Raw genomic sequence first — 23849 nt, 5'->3', positions numbered from 1 at the left:
GCTTGCGGGTTTCTGCGTATCTGCAGGGGTTGTTGATCACTATATTATAATATGCTCTACTGGGAGTACCTAACTCGTCGCAAAAATCACATACTGGTGCTGGTTCTTTGAGGATGAGGTTGAAATAGATTACTTGGGATTGACTTTTCCTCGATTGATGATTATTTCTTCTCTTCTTTTGATGTCGGAGTTTCTATATTATTTTTCAATTTTCTGAATTTGTTTGAGAGAGGTAAATTTAGCCAATATTTCTGTCATTTTTTCTTCAGCTTTTATTATTTGCTATTATTTCGATATGTCGATAACTATATGCCTATATACTATTATTGTTTAAAACTTCAAAAATGTTTTTAAGCAATGATTTCGATGTCAGAACATTAAAAATATTATTTACAATTTTGAATCGGGTTGTGGCCACGTTTGGGCGTATCTTGAATGGTATATGAGACGTGTGGAGAATATTAATGTGTAGGTTATAGGTACATGTACATATAATTATACTCACCTCGGGTAATGAACAGTGGCGTACTATTGTCGTGAAATGATTCCTCACACACATTGTGTACGAAGATATTTGGTTTTCAGTGTTTTCGCGTTACATTGTGTCTGTGCGTGACCGATTTTCAGTTGCTTAATATCAGCACCATTATTGTAAGCTTTTTTGACGACTTCATAGCGAATATAATACGAGAATAAAAGTAAGAATTCCTTTTGTTTTGTTTTTGTCTTTCAAGAATTCAATTGACTCGCATATATATACATTCAACAAGAAGTACGCGTTTCTGTATGAAAAACCTGCAGTATTTGGCTTCATAATATTTTTGAATTTTACATTTTTGCTATTAATATAATATGTATCATAGAGTTCTTAAAAAAAAAAAAAAATAATATGTTATATATTTATAAAATATCGACATAGGTGCCTAATATCTATATACAAGGCAAAATTTAAATGTTTGATGTCAGTGAAATATTTGTGATAATAGAATGCTTATATGAAAAATTAGTATAACCACTAATTTTTCAGAGTTAGTTTTGTTGATATATTTTGGTGATTATATAATATCTACGTCTTATAGTTTTTCTAAAAATATTTTCTTTTTTACTTTAAAATACGACGTTCAACGATGTGATAATTTTTACAATTGTCATAGATAAGACTGTAGATTTTGATACAGTACTACATAATTCAGCAATATAATAGATAATAATTGTGTATGAGTAGATTTTGTTGATTTATATCTTTATAAGTATGGAGTATGGACTAGTATGTGATGCCTTTAAAAAACATCATCGATATTAGGTTTTAAAAAATGCTTAGATATCTGTATCAATAATTCAAAATAATACACCTATAAAATTCACTTTTTATTTTATTGTTAACAAGTTTTGAACGAACAAAAAATACAAATGTGTTTACTCAACTAAGTTGGTAAGTGAGGATAAATTGAGTGTCTATAATATACTGACGACTGTGTGACGGGTACCGTCACGCATAAATATCGATTTTATAGTTTCTAGACTGAATATATTAAACTGGGAATTATTACAGTAATTTAATATTATTGTAGCCGTTGTTATCTCAATAATAACGTCGAACGCAATATGTGGATAGGTATATGTTCAAAAAAATTACTTTTGTAGTAAATAATTATATGTTATTATTTGCATTATGAACTCGTAAAAAATTGGATTTAGATGTTAAATGACATAAAACATTAAAATAGGTACTCTAAACACTTGAAAATTATCGAAAGATATAAAGTATAATTATCTCATTAGAAAATACCCATATTATATACATATATTAATAACCGATTTATTTACGATTAAGTGGAGGGCAAATTTTATATTTTGGAAGACAACTATAGGTAGTACCAGCTATGTACCACTCCGATTTGAGTCTTAAAATGTTTTGTACCTATCTAGGTAAGCAGATTATAGGCATTTAAAAATTTTCATACATACAATAAAAATAGTAGGAAATCTATGTGTTATAATTGTCAAGCAGTTAGTGATGACGTGCTGTTGAATTGTGATCGTTGGTGGAGGGAACGGTGGTCGCTGGAGGTGAAAGTAGGTGAAAACTGGAACCCAAGTTCAGCTATCGGATTTATGTTCAAATTCAAAGGAGTACTAATAAATTGTCAGATTGACTATGCAAATAATGTGATCTTTACAAGGAAAGATGAAGAAGAACGAAGAAGGTCAAAGGGCGCCGTAAAATTAGTAAAATTAGTTATAAATCAAATGTGAGCCGAAGGCCAATATAAATAACACTGTTTTTCTTAATGTAGTACACGCTGTTATGTAATTGATCGTTATGCAATCACATCTATATAATGTAATTTTTAATGTTTATTAAACATATAATAAATGTGTCCTCTTAACGGGTCGACACTTATACGAAAGAATAGTGTTGCCCGGACGGGTAAAGTTCTTCTCGTGTTTGTGGTTTAGGGAGGCCACTTCAGTGGAACGTGCTCTTTTGAACATCCTCGCTTTTTTTAAAAATAAAATAGGATATCCATATTTTATATGTACTCAAGATATTATAATGTTTATAATATTTGAAAATGGGTTTATAATTTTATGATCAAAAAAATATGTAAAAATATTAAAAATTGAACTAAAAAAAATGTAATAGCCATAAAAAATCAACCAAATTCAATGGCCCATAAGAATTTGGTTTTATTATATTTTAAAAATAGGTTATTAAAAAATAATGATAACAATTTTATGTTATTTGTATTTTCTATAGACACAAAAATAAGAAAAATATCAAAATAAATATGGTGGTAATCGCTGGTATGATTGAGTTACTTATTAATTATTTGAATTATACAATTGTTACATCATACACATAACAAATTTGAAATACGTTGTTAAATTATATTTAGGAATACTATTTTAGTTTGATTAGTTATATATCTATACAGCACGTGACTTCTTTTTCATCATCCGTGATTGTTTTACGTTCATATTCGATTTACGTTGAAGTTGAAGGAAACTCATGACTTGTTTGTTTAATCCATCCATCAAATTCTGTAAATAAATGTACGATGTTAGGGCTATATGGAACAAAAAAAAAAAAATTGTTTTATTAATACATGACGGCTTTCAGTTTTACTATCCATGGTTGAATTTAAAGTATTTATGATAGTATCTTGCAGAGTAGTAATTTTTTTTATTTTATTTATTAGTGAAATTGTTTTCTCTGTTAATGTTTCATTCGAATTATTATCCACGAATTGGTTTTTGATTATGTCCTACAAAAAATGAGCAAGTGTTTAATATTTTAGTCTGTATGATACAGTAGTAAACTACTATTATTGTGTTTGATTAGATATTAATACTTTATTGGCTGCCATGAATTTAAGCATTGTGTGGTAATTCAAATTTGGCGTTAAACTATCTATTTGATCTGTAAAATTTGAATCCAACAAGTTAATAAAATAGATTAATATGATATATATATACAAAAAGAATATACATTTACTAGATTTGGCTGGCAATTTCTGTAAAATAGTAGGTTGAATTTGATGTGGTATTGAACTGGTAAAATGGAAATCATAATCTATAACACTAGTTTCAAGTGTAACACCTGTGAGCTAATCAAAAATCATAATTTAACCAAAGCTTAAAACCAACCCAGGACTTAAAGTCTTAAATAAGCCAGAACTCAGTAGGTACATAAACTATATGTAATGTATATGTATGTCAGTAATTTAAATTTTAAATTTGTTAGGTACTTTCTTATCGTAAGTGCACGAAATTGTCCAATCATATTGATTTGTATCATTTCGTATATTAAAGTAGTCGATGTCAATATTCTTGATTAAAACAACCTCGATTACAAATACTGTGCTTGTCGAGATTCCAGCTTCCATTTCTTTCGATTCTGAAAAAAGACACAACGTACTTGTGTTAACAACAGACAACTTAAAAATTCATTGATAAAAATAACCTAGGTATGTACATTAAGATACTTATTTAATAAACCTATAGGTTAGGTTAGTAGGTAGTTATGAAATCAAACACTTGTGTAATGAAGTATAAATAAATAAATAAATCAATTTAGGTTTTTAAATAAAAAATTTTTTTTATTCTAAATATACGTTGAACAGTGAGCACCTTATATCTCCACTGTGTCCATCTATTAGTACTAAGTTATGATTATTAAAGTAATTTTTCAATTTTAATATTAGAATTCATAAATCAAAACAAATAACTAGAAATACACTTATTAGTCTAATTATTAATATTAATATTTGAATATTTCAGTTGAACAAATTAATAATTTATTCAAAGTAAATCCATACTATTCAGCTTGTAAAATACTAGTATGATTAGTACAATCATGCTATCCAATATAAAAAAAGGAGGTAGGTATAACTACAGGCTACAGTAGGCTACAAAATTATAAAGTTTCTAATTTGTTTAATATATATTTTTATTGTAATAAAAATATAATATACAATTTACTGTACATACGTGAATAATTATTAGAACTCGGAATTCGTGAATTATTGTTAGGATTCGGATCTAAAAATATAGCTGGAATCAATGCTGTTTTTCCGCGTGTACAATATGATGCAAATACTGTAGGACTACCACCAGTAAGATTTATGTCTACTACTCGAATTTCCATCATTACATCTTCAAAGTGTTCTAGATGACAGTATATTGTGTATAAAGCTGCTTTTTCAATGTTTAGAATCGCCCTGGGTAGAAAAACAAAATAAAATAAATGTATTTTACGTTTTCAAAACTTGCTACTTTTATTACTTACCGAGCCAATAAGTTCTCAGCATTAGGTTTATAAAACCTATTTTTCACATGCTTAATAACAAATTCGGGTGTGTAAAAATGATCACATACCGTTGTGCTGTATTTCTGTAAGCTATAATCGTTATGTGTTCCGCACGAGTGTAATACCTCGTATGGTCGTCCAAATAACTCAAGTTTATAACTAACATTTTTGAAATCTAAGTTTTTTTCTGAAGTCCACCCTATTAGCGAGTATCCTTTAGTGGTACTATGAACCATATACATATTCATGTCAACGTTCGTTGGCATGACTTCAATTTCATTATCATTGTCGATCAACATTAAATTAGTATTGAAATTGTTGTTATTTTTGTATGCAAATTTTAAAATTGTTGGCACCAATTCCTAGAACAATAAAACAATTGATTTAAGCCTTTTTTGTGGCATAATAAGCATACCTTTCAAGTTTCATTGGTTCGTTATACGATTTTAAAGACTAGATTACTTAGCACTTAGCTTAGGTACTTAATATCTACATATTTTTTCTGATTTAGTATAGGCATAAGGCCCATAAGGGATAGCTTTAGGGATTATGGAAATGCAATTAAAAAAAATAATATAGCTCCTCGAATGATATTATTATATCAAAATCAACTATAATCGGAGTTTAAAAGCATAACATATAAATAATGTTCTCACTCAGTCATATGTAGGCATTATTAATTTTTCCATAATTTAAATATATTTATTCAATGAACAAATTAAATAAATAATAACAAAATATCAAAATATCATATTATATAACTATAGGACTGCAATTATGTTATTTTTACTTCTACTTTTGTAACGGGTTGGCTCTGGAGCTACTTATCCAAATGTATTTTTCATTTATAGAGCACACCACACTACCACAGGGCCTCTTTTGAGAATTGTTTCTATTCAATGTATATTTATATACATATATATGAATTTGTATCAATATTAAATAATAATAAGATCGATGGAACTGTTAGGTGCTGTAATCCAGTATAGTTCCCATTTCAAATTTCAATATATATATATAAATTATGACATATGATTGAATATGTTAAAAAATAATACTAAATACTATCTCCTCCAAAAAAGTTGTGCCATCACGGCCATAATTTTTGTGAAGAAAGGGGAGGTACTTAAATTGCATTTGAATGTTCTACTTAATGTCTGCTTAACCGGCGAAAGAATTAATTATTTTAGTAGTGGTGTTCCATATACTTCCTAAATCTCTTAGATTCAGCACGTTGCCTTTTTTACCATTAATGTACCTAATAAATTCTGGACATCAGTAGTGTACTTAATAACAGCAGACAAGTTCAAATAATAAAAGTTAAGTATATTTTAATGAAAACGAATATAAAGGTATTTTTTTGTAATCTTTTATTGAAAATTGTGGTTAAATTAAGTAGTTAATATAAAAACAAAATTATTATTATATATTTATTAGTCGGATGAATTTTTTAAGTCATGTACCTAACTCAGATAGTTATTTATGATTTTACAATATTTTTAATTTATTGGTAAATTAATTCAACTTACTGATTTAGAATGTGTATTGAGGTCTAGACGAAACAATAACAACGTATCGATAGGTTTTGTAGTATGCTCATCAAAATTAACACTAATCATATAATTAAATAAATCATTTTTAAAATGATATTCATCCAAGTCAATCTCGCCAGAATGCAATACATTGCTACATATAACACATACATAATATTATAAAATGTAAATCTAAGAGAAAAGACTTACCAAAATACTTCAAACATATTTGAATAAATAATTTTTGATGTCGATGGTTTAGGGGTAGGCATTTTGGACGCAACTGACCTGATAAAAATAATCATTTTTAAAATCACGTTTTACGATTCTATTGAAGTGATTTTAATGCTTACGAGGGAGTATTTTTACCATGGGCTATTTTAGATTTGACTAGAGATTTTTTTATCACTATGGACTTATCATTTTTTATTTTTTTATTATGACTTGGATTTACAGTTTTTTGTTTATGTATTGTTTTTTGTTTTAAGCATAATGCGGAAATCTGTTTCAGTCCCAAAGATTTGTTTTGTAATAATTCTTGTAATTCCGTATATAATTCTGTCGTAGCGTAGATATCATTAAGGGATTTAATCTCTAAAATGTTTACCATGGCTTTTTGAACTTGCTGAGAATTTATATTAGACGATTAGTTCTAATCACATTACGCTTTAATTATTTTCTATTAATAATTCATTTAATAATGTTTATATATTATACTTTTGAAATAATCGATAATCTTTCAATCTTCTTCAATTCGGTTTCGTTGTTGACGGAATGTGGCAGAAACGATGAGTAAAACCTTAGTAAGCTTTGTCCACGGTCACCTGTATTTGGCTGCGTCGAACATAGTTGTGAAAACGTTTGCTTTAGAGACACTAAAAATGTGTAATATCATGTAGATTATGAATAATGAATATTCATCACATTTATTTGGCTCTATTCAGGTAGGTACTACTATACGCGGTGAGAAAATTACTCTATGAACGTAAAACAACCATCAGATGTTAAACATTTACTTGTAGAATATTAAGTAACTCGTTGTTGTTAAAATATCTAGTAATCTTCTCAACACGAAATCACGCATCGGAAATTGTGTCATTTTATATTTTATTAGTACGAATACCGGAATACCTTGAGCGTTAAACTAAGATTTCTATAATATCATATTCAAACAGTCAACACAACTTACTCACCGAGTATGGACGTCAGCGATTTGGGTTGATCAGTGAGTTTTTCATAAACGGTTTCCACCGTATGTAAGAGCGAGAAGTCTACCGTCGATTCGATTGTCAACGAATACTTGGCCGGCAGTTCACCCCATATTTTCAACACGTTCACTCTGTTTGTGTTTGTATTCGAATGCATAAATGTGATATCAATAATAGAAAAAACAACAATAATAATAATAATAATAATAATAATAATAATAACGATACTGGCAATAATAATATACCATCATACGAGTATTATTATTACGCCAAACACGTATATGCAAATGTTGCGCATTTTGCATGTACGTTGCAGACGGTATATTATGTATAATCACCCAGGTTTAAAATTTATCACGACGTTTGACACTCCTCTTGTGCGAATGGCAGACAGCGGTGTCGGAAGTTTCGTCTCGTACCAGAGGAATTGTTCCACGTTAATGTATGGGTAATCAATTACATAGCGATTTGAAGGCGCGTCTAGTTCAATATTACCGTTATGAATAGTATAGTTTTTGCAAACCGATAATGTGAACAGCATAGCCTGGCAATAAGGAGATTCAAAATCTATTTTTTATATATATTTTTAAGGAATATTTAACTGATAAATACATCCAACCATAGTTATGTAGTGTGGCGTTCTAGTATGTAACGTTAAAATCTCTTTCCATTGCACAGAAAAAGGATACGTAAATAGGCACAGCAATTATTGTTCGAGGACGGATAAATATCGCTCACTGAACCATCTTCGTTTTGAAAGATGACTGACTTAATAAATCGAAACGATTGGTGTTTTTTTATGTAAAATTGCACATATCTAAAATAATAAATGATGAAATGTTATGTATAGCGATGTACTTTTTAATACCATTTAAACTGTATACGCAGTAAAAGGTTTTAGATATTGAAAATCAAGCTCGTATTGACTGTCATTTTCAATTGACTTATATTTATTTAGGATTTTCATCAGTGGAGACGATTGATTCAGTATTGTGGCGCATGGTGCACATATATTTACCAATTTCATAAAATCATTCAGTTCTAAACAAGAAAACGATAACATTTCTGATATTGTTATAATAAAAATGCAATATTTATATGGTATGTTACAACATGAATGTATGTATAAATGCCTACATTAATCTATTTTTTTACTTTTCAGAGGAATTAGGAAGGCGTTAGTTGGATGTTTAATTTAAAAAAAATGTCATTTCCTTGTAAAATGCAATAATTCGGCACTAATTTGAGAAAAGCTGTCATCTGAGGACCGATAACTTTTTTATAAGTTTTCTATTTTATTTTATTTGTTTAATATTATTATATTTTGATAGGTATAATAAGTAAATTATATCTAAATAAGCAACTATAATGACAATTCTACCATACAGCACAAATAATAATACATTATTTTTGTTATTTTTAAAACTATCAAAAATAATTAAATTGAATTAACTTACACGTTTAATTTGTGATTATAAAATTAATGGTTAAAAATTAAAAGCTAATAATATACTTATTATTGTCATTTGTCACGCATAGTAGATGCTAGCGTAAATATCAAAATAGCGATTATTTGATAATATTTCGATTGCTACTGACATACACTAGACAAGTGTCACTGTTATTTTGTTGATACCGTTGACTCTTTAATGGGCATGTTTAATATTTCGGTGCAATATTTTTTAGTGAAATAATGCTTTCTAAATTTAAATTGTATTCAAGCAGGATATAAATTAAATACCGATTTTTGTTATTTAAATATATTTTAAGGAAATTATTTGATATTTAGTAAGAAATATAAAATTAAATAAAAATTTGTTCTACTGTTGAATATCGAAATCTAATTTTTGTGGTACATCATTTGTCACTATTTATTTTTTTTTTAATTAGATTTTTAAGATACCATAAACTTGGGTGCATATTCTGTGATTAGTTGAATCTTAGCTATGTTTAATGCTGTACCTACTGATAGGAACATTTTATTTTCCTTGTATTTTATGAAATGTAAAAGTCAGTATAAGAACAAAATTAAGTATTCTTAAAAATAGAATTAAAAATTACTGACTTGTATTCTTTTAACTTTTTTCGTTATGGCTTTAAAATTTGATCCTTACACAAGAAATCCTCACTGAATATAGTAAAATGTTCACGTATACGTTTAAATTTATATACATTATATAATTAAACTAATAGCGCAATAAATAATATAACAATAAGATGTATACCTATTGTAATACTAATTACATATAACATCAATAATCAATTCTATTCAATATTAACGAGAATAATCGGTCAACGACCCTAAAATCTTTGAAATATTTTAATTGAAATTACAATCACGTTATTATCAGGACATTAACATTATTCTTATACTATAATATAAATAAATCATCTATAATCTTAAAAAATAGTAAACAGTAAACAGACATGTCGGACAGAATCAGGGTTAAACCAACCTTATTAATTATAAACTATTTAAATATATTGTCGAGTTGAACTATCTATTATGCGAATGGAAATTGAAAATATGACATTATTTTAGAATATCTTCATCAGACAACTACAAAATAAATAAACAAACAAAAAAGGTGAGCCATGAGTGAGTAGGTTCCGTTTTTCTGCACGGTAGGGTTGTCGAAAGGGTCAATGTAATAGATGTGTTTAATTTGAATTTAATAATATGAAACCATTTTATCTATAGCGATAAAAAATGATTTTGAGCGCTAACCTATATTACTAGGTATATTTTTATACTATTATTGCTTTTAAAGTAATTTCATTTTGCTATTAGTACCTAATACAGTAGGAATATATAGTAGGTTAAATTAATTTTTTTCTGATCACTTTGCATTAGTAAATGCCATTGTGTGTATACTTAAAATAAGTAGATATTAGGTAATATACCTAATATACTTTAAAAGTTTCAAGTTCTCATGAATAATATTTTTTATGACCACAAATAAATTAAGATTCTTAATTTTAATATATTTTAATTTTTCCAAATTTGAAATTAGAATATCTATATCTAAATAAAAACTGTGTTTATATTTCTTAGATTTTTTGGTTTTAGTATGAGCTATACATATATACTTATTACTAAATTTTATTTTATTATCAATGGAAAAAAAACTTATGAGAAGTCTTGTGTTATACTGTATTATCTTGTATGTACACACACACACACACACAAACACGCATTATGCAAAATGCCTTCATTACTCCTTTCAAAATCCAAAATCATTAATTAGTTTTATTATTTTTATTTTCTAACTATTAAAGTTATATCTACCTATCAATGTGTTATATTATTTATATTTGTAGTACCTATAGTATAAAGACAATAATTAATATCGAATTATTCTTTTAAACAGGTACCATTTGAAATTATTTATAAAAGTATAACCACTACTTTTGATATCTTGTTCTTTAAGATGACTGTATCTAAAATATACTTACTGTATTATGTTTGAGTGTGCCTACTTAATATAACTTTGATTAGGTACCTACCTATTTTGATATGTTATATCTAAATGATTTTTCTAATCACTAAACATTATCTCGTGTTAGTACATAGAATATACATTATTCAACATTCATTAATTAATTTAAGATTAATAATTAGTGATAAATACAATTTATTTTTATATCTTAAATTCGTTAATTATATTTTCTTCATTTATAAATATTAGAAGTTGAATATAGCTCGATAAACAGTCTTTTTTATCTATTTATTTATTTATTAATGTACATATTTAGAAAAACATAAATTTGGAATCATATTACCTCAGGTAATTAATTTATACTGTACCTTGGTATAAAAAAATAATAATATTCAATATTTTGTTGATTGTTTATACGCATTATATAAATAAAAGATTGAACTTAAAATTTTTTCTTTATCTTATATCTATTGTTTGGTATAATCACAGTAAAACTATACACCTAATACAATATGTACTTTTATTTAAATCCACGGTTAAGTAGGAAAAAATTAACTTCAAATTCAACTTAAAACATGCGATATTTGTTGAAGTTTTTATACAACTAAAATTTATTGTAAACTGTAAATTATTATTAATTTATGATTTAACTTTTATAACATTAATTCACGCAACACGAGTTATGAGTATTTTAAGATATACAAACAATTTTAAATTTTAAAATACTCATGACTAGCTTTGAATTTAAAAAATAATAAAAAGCCTATGAGAAACCCTCAATAATAATGTTACCTTTAATTTTTATACGAGGTCAATTCACTCTAAATTTTAAACTAACAGAGCTACACGTGTTCTACTGAGCGTAAAAATTGTTATGTTACGCACTTGTATAAGACGGAGACAACACATCCGAGTATCACATCTTCTTAAGTAGGCAGCAATATTGTTAATACAATAATACTAATTTTATTTACTATAAAATTTAAGCTACTAATAATTGATACAAATAATTTTATTGATATACCATGTTTTCTGATTAAATTATTGTCAGTTGCCCATTTTGCCCATCGATATTTTTTCCAAGTCGGTAATGATTTATTCCTTATCATTTTGGCGTTATTCAAAAACATTGGTTGTGGGTATCGGCTCAATGGATTAGAGTCATTCTCCTAAATAAATAGTTTAAAATTAATAGCTGGTATAGTAGTATATAAACAAGGGATTCAAAAACAAGTTCAAGTGGGGTAAAAATAAAAATTCAAAAATGTCGATGAAACGAACAATCGACATACTATTATCCCAAGATCGGCAAAATTTGATCAAATAATTTTTTTTATCAAGTGTGATAACTAATAATAAATAATTATTTATTTAAAATACAATAGTATTAATAAGAAAGGTCAATATTAAGAAAAATATACATATTGTCAGTAAATACTTATACACACTACACAGTGCCGGATTTACCCAAATTATGGCACTATAGTACCTATAATAAAGATTTCCCAATCAGACAGTAAAGTTGTAGGTATGCATGAAATCGGGTTGCTGAAATGATTATAATTTTAGTGTTGTGCTTTAGCTGAAGGCTGTCCAATTTATTCGTTTAGTTATCGCGACTTTATTAAGGAATAATATCTAAACTTTTTAAGTTTCTAATATCTATATAGTTATTATATTTTACTTTATAGATAGTTGGTGACAATATAAAACCAACAACTATTGAATTCGGAGGATTTGATCCATAAATTGTCATAAATTCGTCGTGATGGCATTGTGTGCCCGTTGTAGAGGTTAAGTGAAAACAATCCTTATGTTTAGAGTTTTTTTGATTTTTTGATTTGCTGTTTGGATCTAAATGTCCAATATCCGGATTTGACGAGTGAGATAAAATCGATGACCATAAATTTTCTGTTGAAATATGTCTAAAGAAAAGAATAATTACGTGGGTGTAGAAATATAGAATTCGATATTAAATTAAATTATTTGCGTGACTGCGTTATAAAAAACTATTGAAACATGGTAAAAATAATGGCTAATTAAAAACGAAAATGTACTGGCAATTTGTTTGAATACAAGACCATCCAGTTAGACATGTTATTGTATTGAATTGATCAAAATCGTCAGCCAGAGAGTAAATACGTAACAGTCCTTTGACAAGTAATGGTAACCAAAGAACTTTGCTGTCTTTGCATAAAGGCAATAAAATTCGGCCATCGCCACTTATTGGTAAATGATCGCTAACGCATATCATACGAAACTTTCCCTTGAATATTACATAAATGTTGTGAATATGTTGAAGGTGCTTTAATTTTATTTCTTAATTAAATTATTTTAAAACTGTTGCCTAAATGATAAAAGATGTACTTCATTCTAACCATGTAAAATAATTTAAGCCAATATTTTCCAAATGGATTGTACTCTGGTTTTGATTTTTTATTCCATGCTACTTCAGCTTTGCAACGTGAAAAAATCGCACTAGATGGATGCCATGGTTGTGGCCATTTATTTTTAAATCGATTTGTATACAATACAATGTGATACAGAATCCACCGATAAACCTGAAAACATGGAACAGAAAAATGAAAAATTGTATTTAAAGTTAACGTAATTAAATTCATGTTTTATTCCTTAGAAATACACATAATAACATACATACACACACACACACATGCCTATATATATATATATATATATATATATATATATATATATATATATAATTATGACGTATAAATACAAATTTAAAAAAAAAAGTTTACTATTACTCAAGGAGTACTTGTATTATTACTATAATACAATTAATATAATATGCATGTATTTTGAAAAACGTATAGAAAATAATTAAAAAGTATAATAAAAAAACAACGTGTATAGATTACACTCATTGTATAATATTATACCTAACAGTGCGTCAGTGCATATTTTTAATTTCGATAATAATGATGATTATTATTTTTCATTACAGTATGCGCACTACACACTCTACAGAGTGACGGAGTTTTGAGATGTGTTTAATCATATCAGCGTATCATGCAAACTATTGAAATACTAATAAGACACTACGTATGTTTTACGTTATACGATCCTCTACTTTAATATCATTATCAGATATTAATTCCACTTTACATTTATACGTATTGTATGTAATAAAAAGTCGTATTTTATTAAAACGTGTTAATTTTTTCATAATTTTAACCACTTAACTGTTATCTAGTTGAACGATTTAGAAACATTTCAAATATTAATTAATATAAAAGTAGGTATACCTATACCACGGGTGTCATTTTAGTTTTTTTATTATTGGTTTCAAAGTTTTGCAGACCATTTAAAGTCGACACTAGGCCACATTCATGGGCCTCTTTTTTTGGTGGGGGATGGGGGGAAATACCTCTTCATTTAAGATGTGTCACTTAATAGTTCATATACACAAGTATGTGTGTACAACTATTGATACATTTTTGTTTAATTTCTTATAATGTATCTATTTATTTTGTGTTTACCAGTTGTTTTTCACTTTGTAAATAAATGTATTAGTGCCTTAATAATATAATACTTGATCGAAGGGCGTGTCGGGATGGCCATCATATGTGAAGAAACCATAATTCAATAGAAACTCTCAAACAAATGCTCAATATATACTGCAGAAGCTCTGGCAATTTTTAAAGCCATTGCGTATACAATTTCCAAAGTAGATGACGATAATATTACAATATTTAGTAACTCCCTCTCTATGCTTACCAGCCTTCAAAATCAATACACTCCCTCTGATATTGTCAGGAAAATCCGGATATCACTCACTTCCTTCCTAGCTCAACAATATAGAAAAAACATTACATACGTTTGGTTCCCTGGTCACTGCAACATAGCTGGCAATCAACAAGCAGATGCAGCCGCCAAGCTCCTCGCCCACTCGTCTCCAGAAGCTCTCACTTTACCTATGTTCTCCTTTAATGACATAAAGAGAGTCATAAAGGATAACACAACACGTATACGTCAAATAGAGTGGAATGAAACATCCATCAAACTAAATGAAATCAAGAAATCCATTAAACCGCCCCCTCCAAAAAAAAAAAAAAAAAAAACACAAGAAACCAAGAGACACTCGCTCATATTTAATGAAGAAAGAAGCTACCCCCTATCTGTACTTGTTGTGGGGTTCCTCTCTCAGTTAAACATATTATATCCGAATGTATAGAACCTACGACAAGGAAATAAGACAACTCCAAATCTCCGACCACCTCGCTGAATCACTCAACTTTGAACCAATCAACGTTTTCAGAATTATACAATTTTTAACAGAAATGCAACTTATTAATAAATTGTAATTGTATAAAAAATTAAACAATGTATAACAAATAAATAAATAAACATAGTCATATACATACATATGTGTATAAAACCGGCGAGTTTTTCGATGGACTAAAAGCAGATATTTGCCAATAAGTTAAAGCGTATTAATCAATATATTCACTCAACTTATTATTATAGTATAGACACGTATTTTTGTAATTAAATAGCTCTTGATTGTCACTTGTCAGTCAATTGTAATTGTCAGTGTAAATCTAACATTTTTTGAAATAAAATACAATAAATATATTTTTCTTAAATAGTGATTCAATATCTGACTTAAAATACTTAGGTTAATCAGTTATATTAGAATTTTTGAAAAGCCGAAGAAAGAGTTTTAAAAAAAATTGGGGTGAATGCACACCATGCCACCCTTCCAAGGGAGGGCCTCCACCGTCAACTATTACAAATGATGCCCCTGATATATAGGATGAGTTTATTTATCGGTTAGATTATTAAAAATGTTAAGTAAATTATTGTAATAATAATTACATTGGAATCATATAATTTATCAAATAAACCATGAAAAATTTGTTAATTACGAGTTGCATGTCTTTAAAAAATGTTAGAAAGTGGTGTAGAGAATTTTCAGGAGGTCGGACGGAAGTTCATGATGAACAAAGAAGTGGAAGGCCTTCGATTTCAGACGAGTTGAAAGAACAAATTGAAAGAGAGCTTCGTGAAGTTCTGTTGATTGAGTTTATGCCAACTGGGACAACCATTAATGCAGCTTCGTATTGTGAGATTTTGAAAAAACTTCGCAGAGCCATCCAAAATCGAAGACGAGGCATGCTGACGAAGGGTGTTTGTCTATTGCATGACAATGCCCGACCCCACGTTGCCCGTGACACAAAAGCACTCTTGGAAAAGTTTGGTTGGGATGTGATCTCCCATCCCCCTTATAGTCCAGATCTTGCCCCGTCCGACTACCATTTGTTCTTGAACTTAAAGAAACATTTGGGAGGGAAACGGTTAGAGACAGATGAAGAAGTGAAGACAGAAGTCACCCAATACCTAAATAAGGAGCTGGCGGCGAGTTTCTATGAGGCTGGCATACAAAAACTTCCAGAGCGCCTTGAAAAATGCATCCAAGTAAATGGCGATTATGTGGAAAAATAATTCATAAGTACTGTATATATAACCATGTAAAAAATATTTTGAATAAAGCTTATTTCGATTATTATAATTATGGAGACCTTACTTTTGGGACACGCCTCGTATGTTTGATGTTATATTTTTGTACTTATGTTTTTTAGTTGTTTGGTTATTTGAATGTTTGTAGGGCCACTTATAATATTATTAAAAACTTATTAAGAATACATGTTTTATTTTATTTAAACAAAACGTGTTAAGTAATTTATATAGATTATCAAATTAATAATGTAATTGACGCATTTAGACATTTAGTACATTAGACTATTATAAATAGATTTTAATGCTTTGTTATTGATTAAAAATTATTTACGACTAAAAAAAATTAATTTCTAGTTTTTCGCTCTTTAAATTATCAACATTGCGAACCGATAGGATTTCCGATTTTGTAGAACTCACTGCTGGTTCATTTTAATCGTTTTATTGGTAACCGGTTAGTTATTTGGAAACTTTATTAGTTTTAGTATAGGTATATTGTAATTTGTAGGTAACTATATACACAATATACATATTATGTACGTATATCTATTTTCATGACATTGCTTAATATTTACAAAAAGGTTGTCCATTATAGAACACCTAATAAATAGTTGGGTAACAGTCGTTGCGTTGGTACATTATATTCTAATATAAACACACAACACACTAAGAATAACATAGTGTGCATCAGTCACTCGTTAATTTTTCTAGTGGCCTTAAAAACATTTTGTTAGGTTAGTAATTTTTTTGTCTTGGAAGGTACCTACTGATGTAGTATACCTTCTAGTAATTCATATAATACAAATATTTAGAAACAATGGTATAATATATAAAGAAAAGGTATGTAAATATTATAGTTTATATAGTATGTATATATCTCACGTGTGGTTCAAAATATGTCGAAGATGCCAAGATGAGTCAATACGATTAAGGTAGGTATCTATACCGTTATACCATGTAGTGAATGTCAATAATTACAAGTTAAATAACTATTAAAAATACAAAAACCTTTTGTACTTTTAATTTTTAAATATTCTTAATACAATGTTGACCTTGGATTGGAAGAATTAAAATAATGTTTGTATTAAATTGATGAGTCGCGAGTAAATCACATTTCATTGATAATAATTGTAGTAGTTATGATAATTAATTAATTACAAGTATACTTATCCGTTGAATTAATAACGCGTATAAGTGTTCTGATTTGAAATTTATTGATAGTTAAATCTAATTAAAAAAAAACAATTTTAAATATCGTTGAAAAGATTTTATTATATTTTGATTGGATTAATTTACTTCTATGATAGTAAAAGTGGTTGTCAGAATAAATCGACTAAATATTCTATTTTTTTATATCTTTCAGATTATTTTGAAGTGATAAATGTATGTGAAAATACTTGGAAATTTAATACAAGATGATAATCATTAGTATTTTTGTTTTTAAAATTAAAAAAAAAATCTTAGCGTTAGGCAAAATACATTTTTTAGCGTTTGAAATTCAAATTTTGATGATATTAGATATATTGCGTATAATAGTGATTTATTCTCAAAAGATTTTAAATTTTAAGTGGATTGATTTTACAATTTTTTTTTTGTCTTTTACTACCTTTTGGAGCAGTAAAAATGCTTAGGATTTTGCTTAAGCATATTTTCTGGTAGAAAAGTGAATCTAGTTGGTAATTTTGGGGGTGGGGGGGGATTTAAAAGTAAAAACTCATAATAGATTTACTAAGTATTAGGAAATTGAACAAACATTTTTAGAGAAAAAATATAACCGTTGATACATTAATTACACCAAGTATTAATAATAGTATTTGATATTCACCATACAATTTTCAAAATATATCAACTATTTTTGGGTGAAATTATTCTGATTTTAATTAGTTTCTTATAATAACTATTGTCGATAAAAAATTTTCATTTGTTCAAATAATATTGAAAATTGAAAGATTTCCAATGAGTTTTCCAAAATTTAGCAAACAAACTTAGTAGAGAGCCAATTTAATTTTTATGAGCGTTTGAATTTAGTTATTGGATTCTCATAAAATCTTATTTTAGTGTTATTTTGTTGTAATTCAAAATATTATTGGGTATTTGAAATTAGTAGAGTACCTATATTATTATATTTTGTACACACAATGTCATTATAAATGCATTTTTTCGGGAAAAATTAATTTAACTTACTGTAATACTAATGTCTAATAGTAAAATAAATATATACTTTTTAATGCTAACAAACCGTCTTCGCTTTTCATGTACAATGATTTTTAAAACATTGAAATCAAATTTAACACGTATATTACAATGACTCTATAGTTTCTAAAAATACCTAATCTGTACAACAGAGCATTACCTAACCCGTTTTTTATCTTATATTATTAAAAAAATATTGATTGTATATAATAGTTTAGTAAATCTTCCACTATTAATTATATATTATCAGTTTTTACCCCGGTTTTTACGCATTTTGCAATGCCATTGTGGATTCTGAATTTCCATTGAACTTAATATTACATTATTATGTTCAAAGGAATGTCCAAATTTTATATTGTTCTGTTTGTCAAAAATCCATAGAACAATTAAACATAAATTTTAGCTAATATTTATGTAACCTAACTTATAAGGGGAAAAAGTACTAAAATATGAAGTGAAAATCCAAACAAATTGTTTTTTTTTTCATTTTCGTCTTCCTAAGTTTAAAAAAATGAAATTAATATTTATGATTTAACAACGAGTTTTGTGAAACATCTATCAACGCCATTAATATGGTCAATGGTGTGCCATTAAAACATTTTCAAAAACTAGCCTAAAATCATTTTTAGAAAAGTAAACTTGTTAATCATTGATGCCTCATGAAAGCACGCGAAGAAATATAATTTGTTATATTATATTCAATCAATTTACGAGGAACACAATTAGCAAAAATTATGAATGAAAAATTAACTACAATAATTCCGATTTTTGTTGGATGTAAAACTTTCTCCTTCGGACATAGTTAATATCAAATAATCTCCAATAACAGCGATTGAATTGGTTGAAGTTGAAAAATTGTTCAATCGATATAAATCAGTTTTACGTGCAAAATAGATCAACAATTTTTTTTCCTGGCGACATGTTTTTACACGTGACAAAACAGTGTAATATACTGTTTTCAAATATAATTTTTTAATGTAAGTAACCCACACATAGATTAATAAACATTATGGCGTTTTCCATCTGACCAAATCTGATTGTACTAATGCACACTGGTGTACACCCGCGGTCGACACCGTGAATTTTCGCGGTGTGGAAAATTATAGGATACTGTGATTATGGTATCAGTGTTCGCATGTAGTGTGCACTAGTGCAGTCGGAGGGAAAACGCTATTAGTGTATTGCATATTATCTTGAGTTTATTATCACTTATTAATTGTAAATATATTTTGACATAATAGTATCGTGCAAATAAGATACATTCAACTCAGAGTAATTTAGCTGACAGATAGCGGTTTATTATGATAATTCTTTTGTTGATGATTGACAATATTGCATTTTATTTGACATAGCTCATACTATTATCACGTGTAATGGCGCTACAATACTTATGCTGTCTCACCACACGAGCTCCAAAGATGGAGCTGTGAGGAGGTGGTGGGCATGGGGTAAGAGGTCGGTGAGGAAGTGGTGTCGGTGGCTGCGGTCGCCAAGTTCAAGGTTTGCGAGTTAATGCGCACGCGTGCGCACACACACACACACACACACACACACACACACACACACGACGTGATCCGGGGGGCAGTTTAGCCATCCCCGAACCACCCGCGACGTGAGCGAGACGACCGGAGAGAGTCGACTACAACGCCGCCCGATGACCGATATCGGGGTGGGGGGCGCGTCACAAGAACCGTAGCCAGGGCCAGTGACCTATCGGGTGCGAGACAAACAGAATTTTTATTTTATCGTTCCGTCGTCGAGCGCTGCCGCCGCCGCCGCCTCCGTTTCAGTTGTCGCCGTCGCACCGTCGTCGTCGTCGCTCACGTCGCTTACGTCGCCCCTCACATCATAATCGTGCACCGTGCAGTGATCGCCGTATACAGACACGCGCCAGTCGCCGCACACCATCAATCGCTCGAGCACGTGTGCGCACGTCCGACGCGATTCAAAGAGGGCATAAGCGGCGGGCGTGGATTCAACCGACTCAACGGAAAATAATTGGTAAGTCCAAATGTTTTTTTTTAAATATTATGATAATTATTATTCATAGGTAATATAATTAATACCTATAGTTAATATTATTACCTAATATAGTTCAAGCGAAAACCGGACATTTTATTTTTTAATTTGTTATAAATAATGGGCCTATGTAAAAGGTGCGCACGTTAGGTTTTTATTTTTAATTAATTTATTATCTATCAACATTTATGTATTTGAAAAATTAAAATTTATTTTTGATACATAATTTATGTTTACTCTAAAAATTGAAATACTAAATAAATGTTCAATTTTATTGGCTGGTATCCGGTGCATGAGGTTTTTTTAAATCGATACGATCCAAAATTACGAAAAATTGTGTTTAAAATACTAAATGTATCGAAACACCGTACACACACCGACACACCTATTATATTGCATTTAGGTAAAAACAACGGATACGTTCAAGACAGCTAGTATATATGAATAGTACCTAATATATTAGTACAGAAATTATTCCACTACTAAAATCACCCCTTACTGATTTTATATTTATTGTACAATGTGCTATCTGGTAAAATTGTCTGTTGTTTGCAAATTAAAATATAGTTCATCATTATATGATACCATTACATCATATATATATATATATATATACCACATACCAATGGTATGATACCATATACATAATATGCAAAATGAATCGAAAAGGCGCGAAATTTTTATCCACCAAAGTATCTTAGAGTAGAAATAAAAAGGTAATTTTCTTAAATCGATCTTCTATGGTTTGGTATTAAACATTGTGCAGTTTTCATATGCTGCATTAATCTGTAGCAATAGGTGGTCAGGTAGATGGGTAAGACGATATAGGTAGGTTGGTAGAGCCATGAATCGTTTGCTCGTCGCTATTGTTCATTTCGACCTTTATTATGCGATTGTGTTATCGTCATATTTTTAGAGGAGGCATACCTAGTTCGTTTGCGGCATACCCATCACTATGTGTTGTGGTAAACAATTGAATGAACGTCTTGAACACCTCGAGATCACGAGATAATGGGAGATTTTTTCTAGGGCAATTGAGTACTGAATTATTTTTCATGATTTCTGTATGAGCCAAATTAGATTAAATTTACCTTTACGAACTAGTAATAATAATAATTTAGATAGATAATCCAAGAACGTATTGACAGAATTTCAAAAAATCCTCAAACGTAGGTACTATACTGGCTACTTAAATATATGGGAATATGAGTTCACTACAGTTTAATACCCGGGTATTATAATATAATTATAATAGGCCTATTAGATTATTATCCTAATTAAGTGATATTATATTAAAGTGGAATTCTGGATATACATTAACATTTATAAAGTTATTAAAAATTAAAAATATTGATACTAAGATATTCAATTTATGTAAAATGTATATCTATACTATGAGACTGTTAGATTGTGAAGTATGTAAGTATGTTGTGAAATGCGACACTTTAATTATTGTTACGCTAATTTGTTGTATCTACCGGTAGGTAATAATATTGTAATACTATCATATTGAGCTAACCGGGAATACAATTTTACTTTAATTATATGTAAAAGACCTAACACAAGTCTTATAATTTTTCATTTTGAGAAATCATATTATGGAAAAGTTATTTTATTGGAGTAGGCATATATTTGAAGGGGTATTTTCTGATTTAAATAACGACTAACATTTAAAACAATTTTAACTAATAATATTTTGAACACAAGAATATTTCTTTAAAAAAATTCCATATTTTGTAAAATCTTGAATTTTTATTATTTTATAATTTTTATTATTTGTTTGTATATTATAGGTAAATTTAATAATTATTTTATAGGTCAACACCAAATTATATTGTACAATTGTAGTTAAACATGGACAGTTAAATACCATGTTATAATAATTGATAATCATTACTTTTGAGAAAAAATGTTTTTTTATATACCTTATCACCTAATTAACCACTTACCTATTTAAAATATAATCACGATGGGTAAATCAAAATAAAATATAACTATAATCTTAAAATTAAACTAAAATAAAAATATTGTTATTACTTTAACATTCATTAGTGGTTCATTAGTGGTCAATAAATTATTTATATCGTTTGCATTTCCTTTAGACTGGACAACAAGTCCATCAAGGCTAAATATTTCGCCAGGTCTTTTCCATAGTTTGACACTATGGGCAATTTCTTTTGGTAGGCATTCATGGCCAGCGGGGTGTTTAAAAACAGGTTGCTAAAAATAATCGCATTTGATTATATGATTATTATTTTTTTAACACTTAATTAATTGTTAATCCATAATACATACATCGTTATATTCCTCCCAATTTTCAGTGTTAATGAAATCATTTGACCATGCATTCCACGGCGGTAAGAACATAGAATCATTATAAGTCATTATGATTTAGGATCGATAACTGTTTTACATAAACATAATTTTTAAACACAAAATAAAATACAGTAACACAAATACATTACCATGGTGAGATATTTAGTATTCCGTTTTGTATTTATAAAAAATTTGAAATTTATTATTTTCTTTCATATTATTGTCTGTAAAAGTATTACATTTTTGCTTTTCCTTAAATACTGTGAAAACTATTTTTTTCTCTCTTGACTTCTATAAGTAATATACTTACAAATAAGTACAAATTTTAATATTTCGCTAATACAAACATTTAAACGGATATTTGGTTGAATTTTTTTTTTATCGGGAAAGAGTGGAATGATTAGCATTATCAAAAATTCAATTCTTATAGATTGTGATTTGCATAATCTATGGATGTATATACATTTTCATCGACCATCAGGGAATGGGCTATTGAAATTTCTGAAGGGCTGAGGCTTCTAAAGCTCTTTTCCCTCCTTTGTTCACCTATGAATACAGTAATAATAAAATTGACACATTTCGTTAAAATGGATTTATAAGGCCTGTAGCCTACAAATGCACGGTCACTATACGTTTGTAGATTATGTTACATTAAAATATAATTAGAGAAAATTATACACATATTATTTTACAGTTAAAAATTAAACGGTATATTTTAGATAAACTCAAATGATTAGTTAACATTATAATATTTTAATTTATGTATCTAATTCATTTCTATATGCCATATCCACAGGCGCAACTAGATCTCTAAAACGAGGGGTGGGTGCTAAATCTGTAAATACAT

The 23849-nt window shown here is 28.4% G+C and overlaps 2 protein-coding genes and 1 long non-coding RNA gene across 3 annotated transcripts in view; 2 read left to right on the top strand and 1 right to left on the bottom strand.

The window, feature by feature from the left end:
• Positions 1–586: 586 nt before the first annotated feature.
• LOC149060534 (uncharacterized) lies at positions 587–9286 on the top strand. The gene is made up of 3 exons (XR_016189812.1): positions 587–698; positions 8512–8654; positions 8716–9286. It is a non-coding gene; the product is annotated as an uncharacterized LOC149060534 (long non-coding RNA).
• On the bottom strand, positions 2884–23071 carry LOC107163890 (uncharacterized). The gene is made up of 20 exons (XM_089217605.1): positions 22982–23071; positions 22724–22906; positions 13372–13554; positions 13051–13259; positions 12678–12918; positions 12018–12162; positions 8438–8594; positions 8243–8370; positions 7892–8120; positions 7539–7684; positions 7063–7220; positions 6699–6970; positions 6556–6633; positions 6343–6499; positions 4793–5175; positions 4495–4724; positions 3753–3901; positions 3357–3611; positions 3111–3269; positions 2884–3045 (listed from the first exon to the last, which is right to left on the bottom strand). Exons 1-20 carry the CDS (start codon positions 23069–23071, stop codon positions 2932–2934), a joined length of 3666 nt encoding a protein of 1221 aa, XP_089073731.1. The 3' UTR covers positions 2884–2931.
• LOC107163895 (high affinity cationic amino acid transporter 1-like) overlaps positions 20455–23849 on the top strand; it is a 28138-nt gene continuing 24743 nt past the window's right edge. The window contains exon 1 of the mRNA XM_015511525.2: positions 20455–20668. The gene's annotated coding sequence lies outside the window, so the exon portion shown is untranslated. The remainder of the gene's footprint in view (positions 20669–23849) is intronic.

This window comes from Diuraphis noxia, unplaced genomic scaffold, assembly GCF_037042655.1.
Source record: "Diuraphis noxia isolate RWA-SAM2 unplaced genomic scaffold, SU_Dnox_SAM2 contig0001, whole genome shotgun sequence".
Classification (NCBI taxonomy): Eukaryota; Metazoa; Arthropoda; class Insecta; order Hemiptera; family Aphididae; genus Diuraphis; species Diuraphis noxia.
The sequence above is the reverse complement of the archived record's forward strand: the minus strand, read 5'-3'. Positions and strand labels throughout refer to the sequence as shown.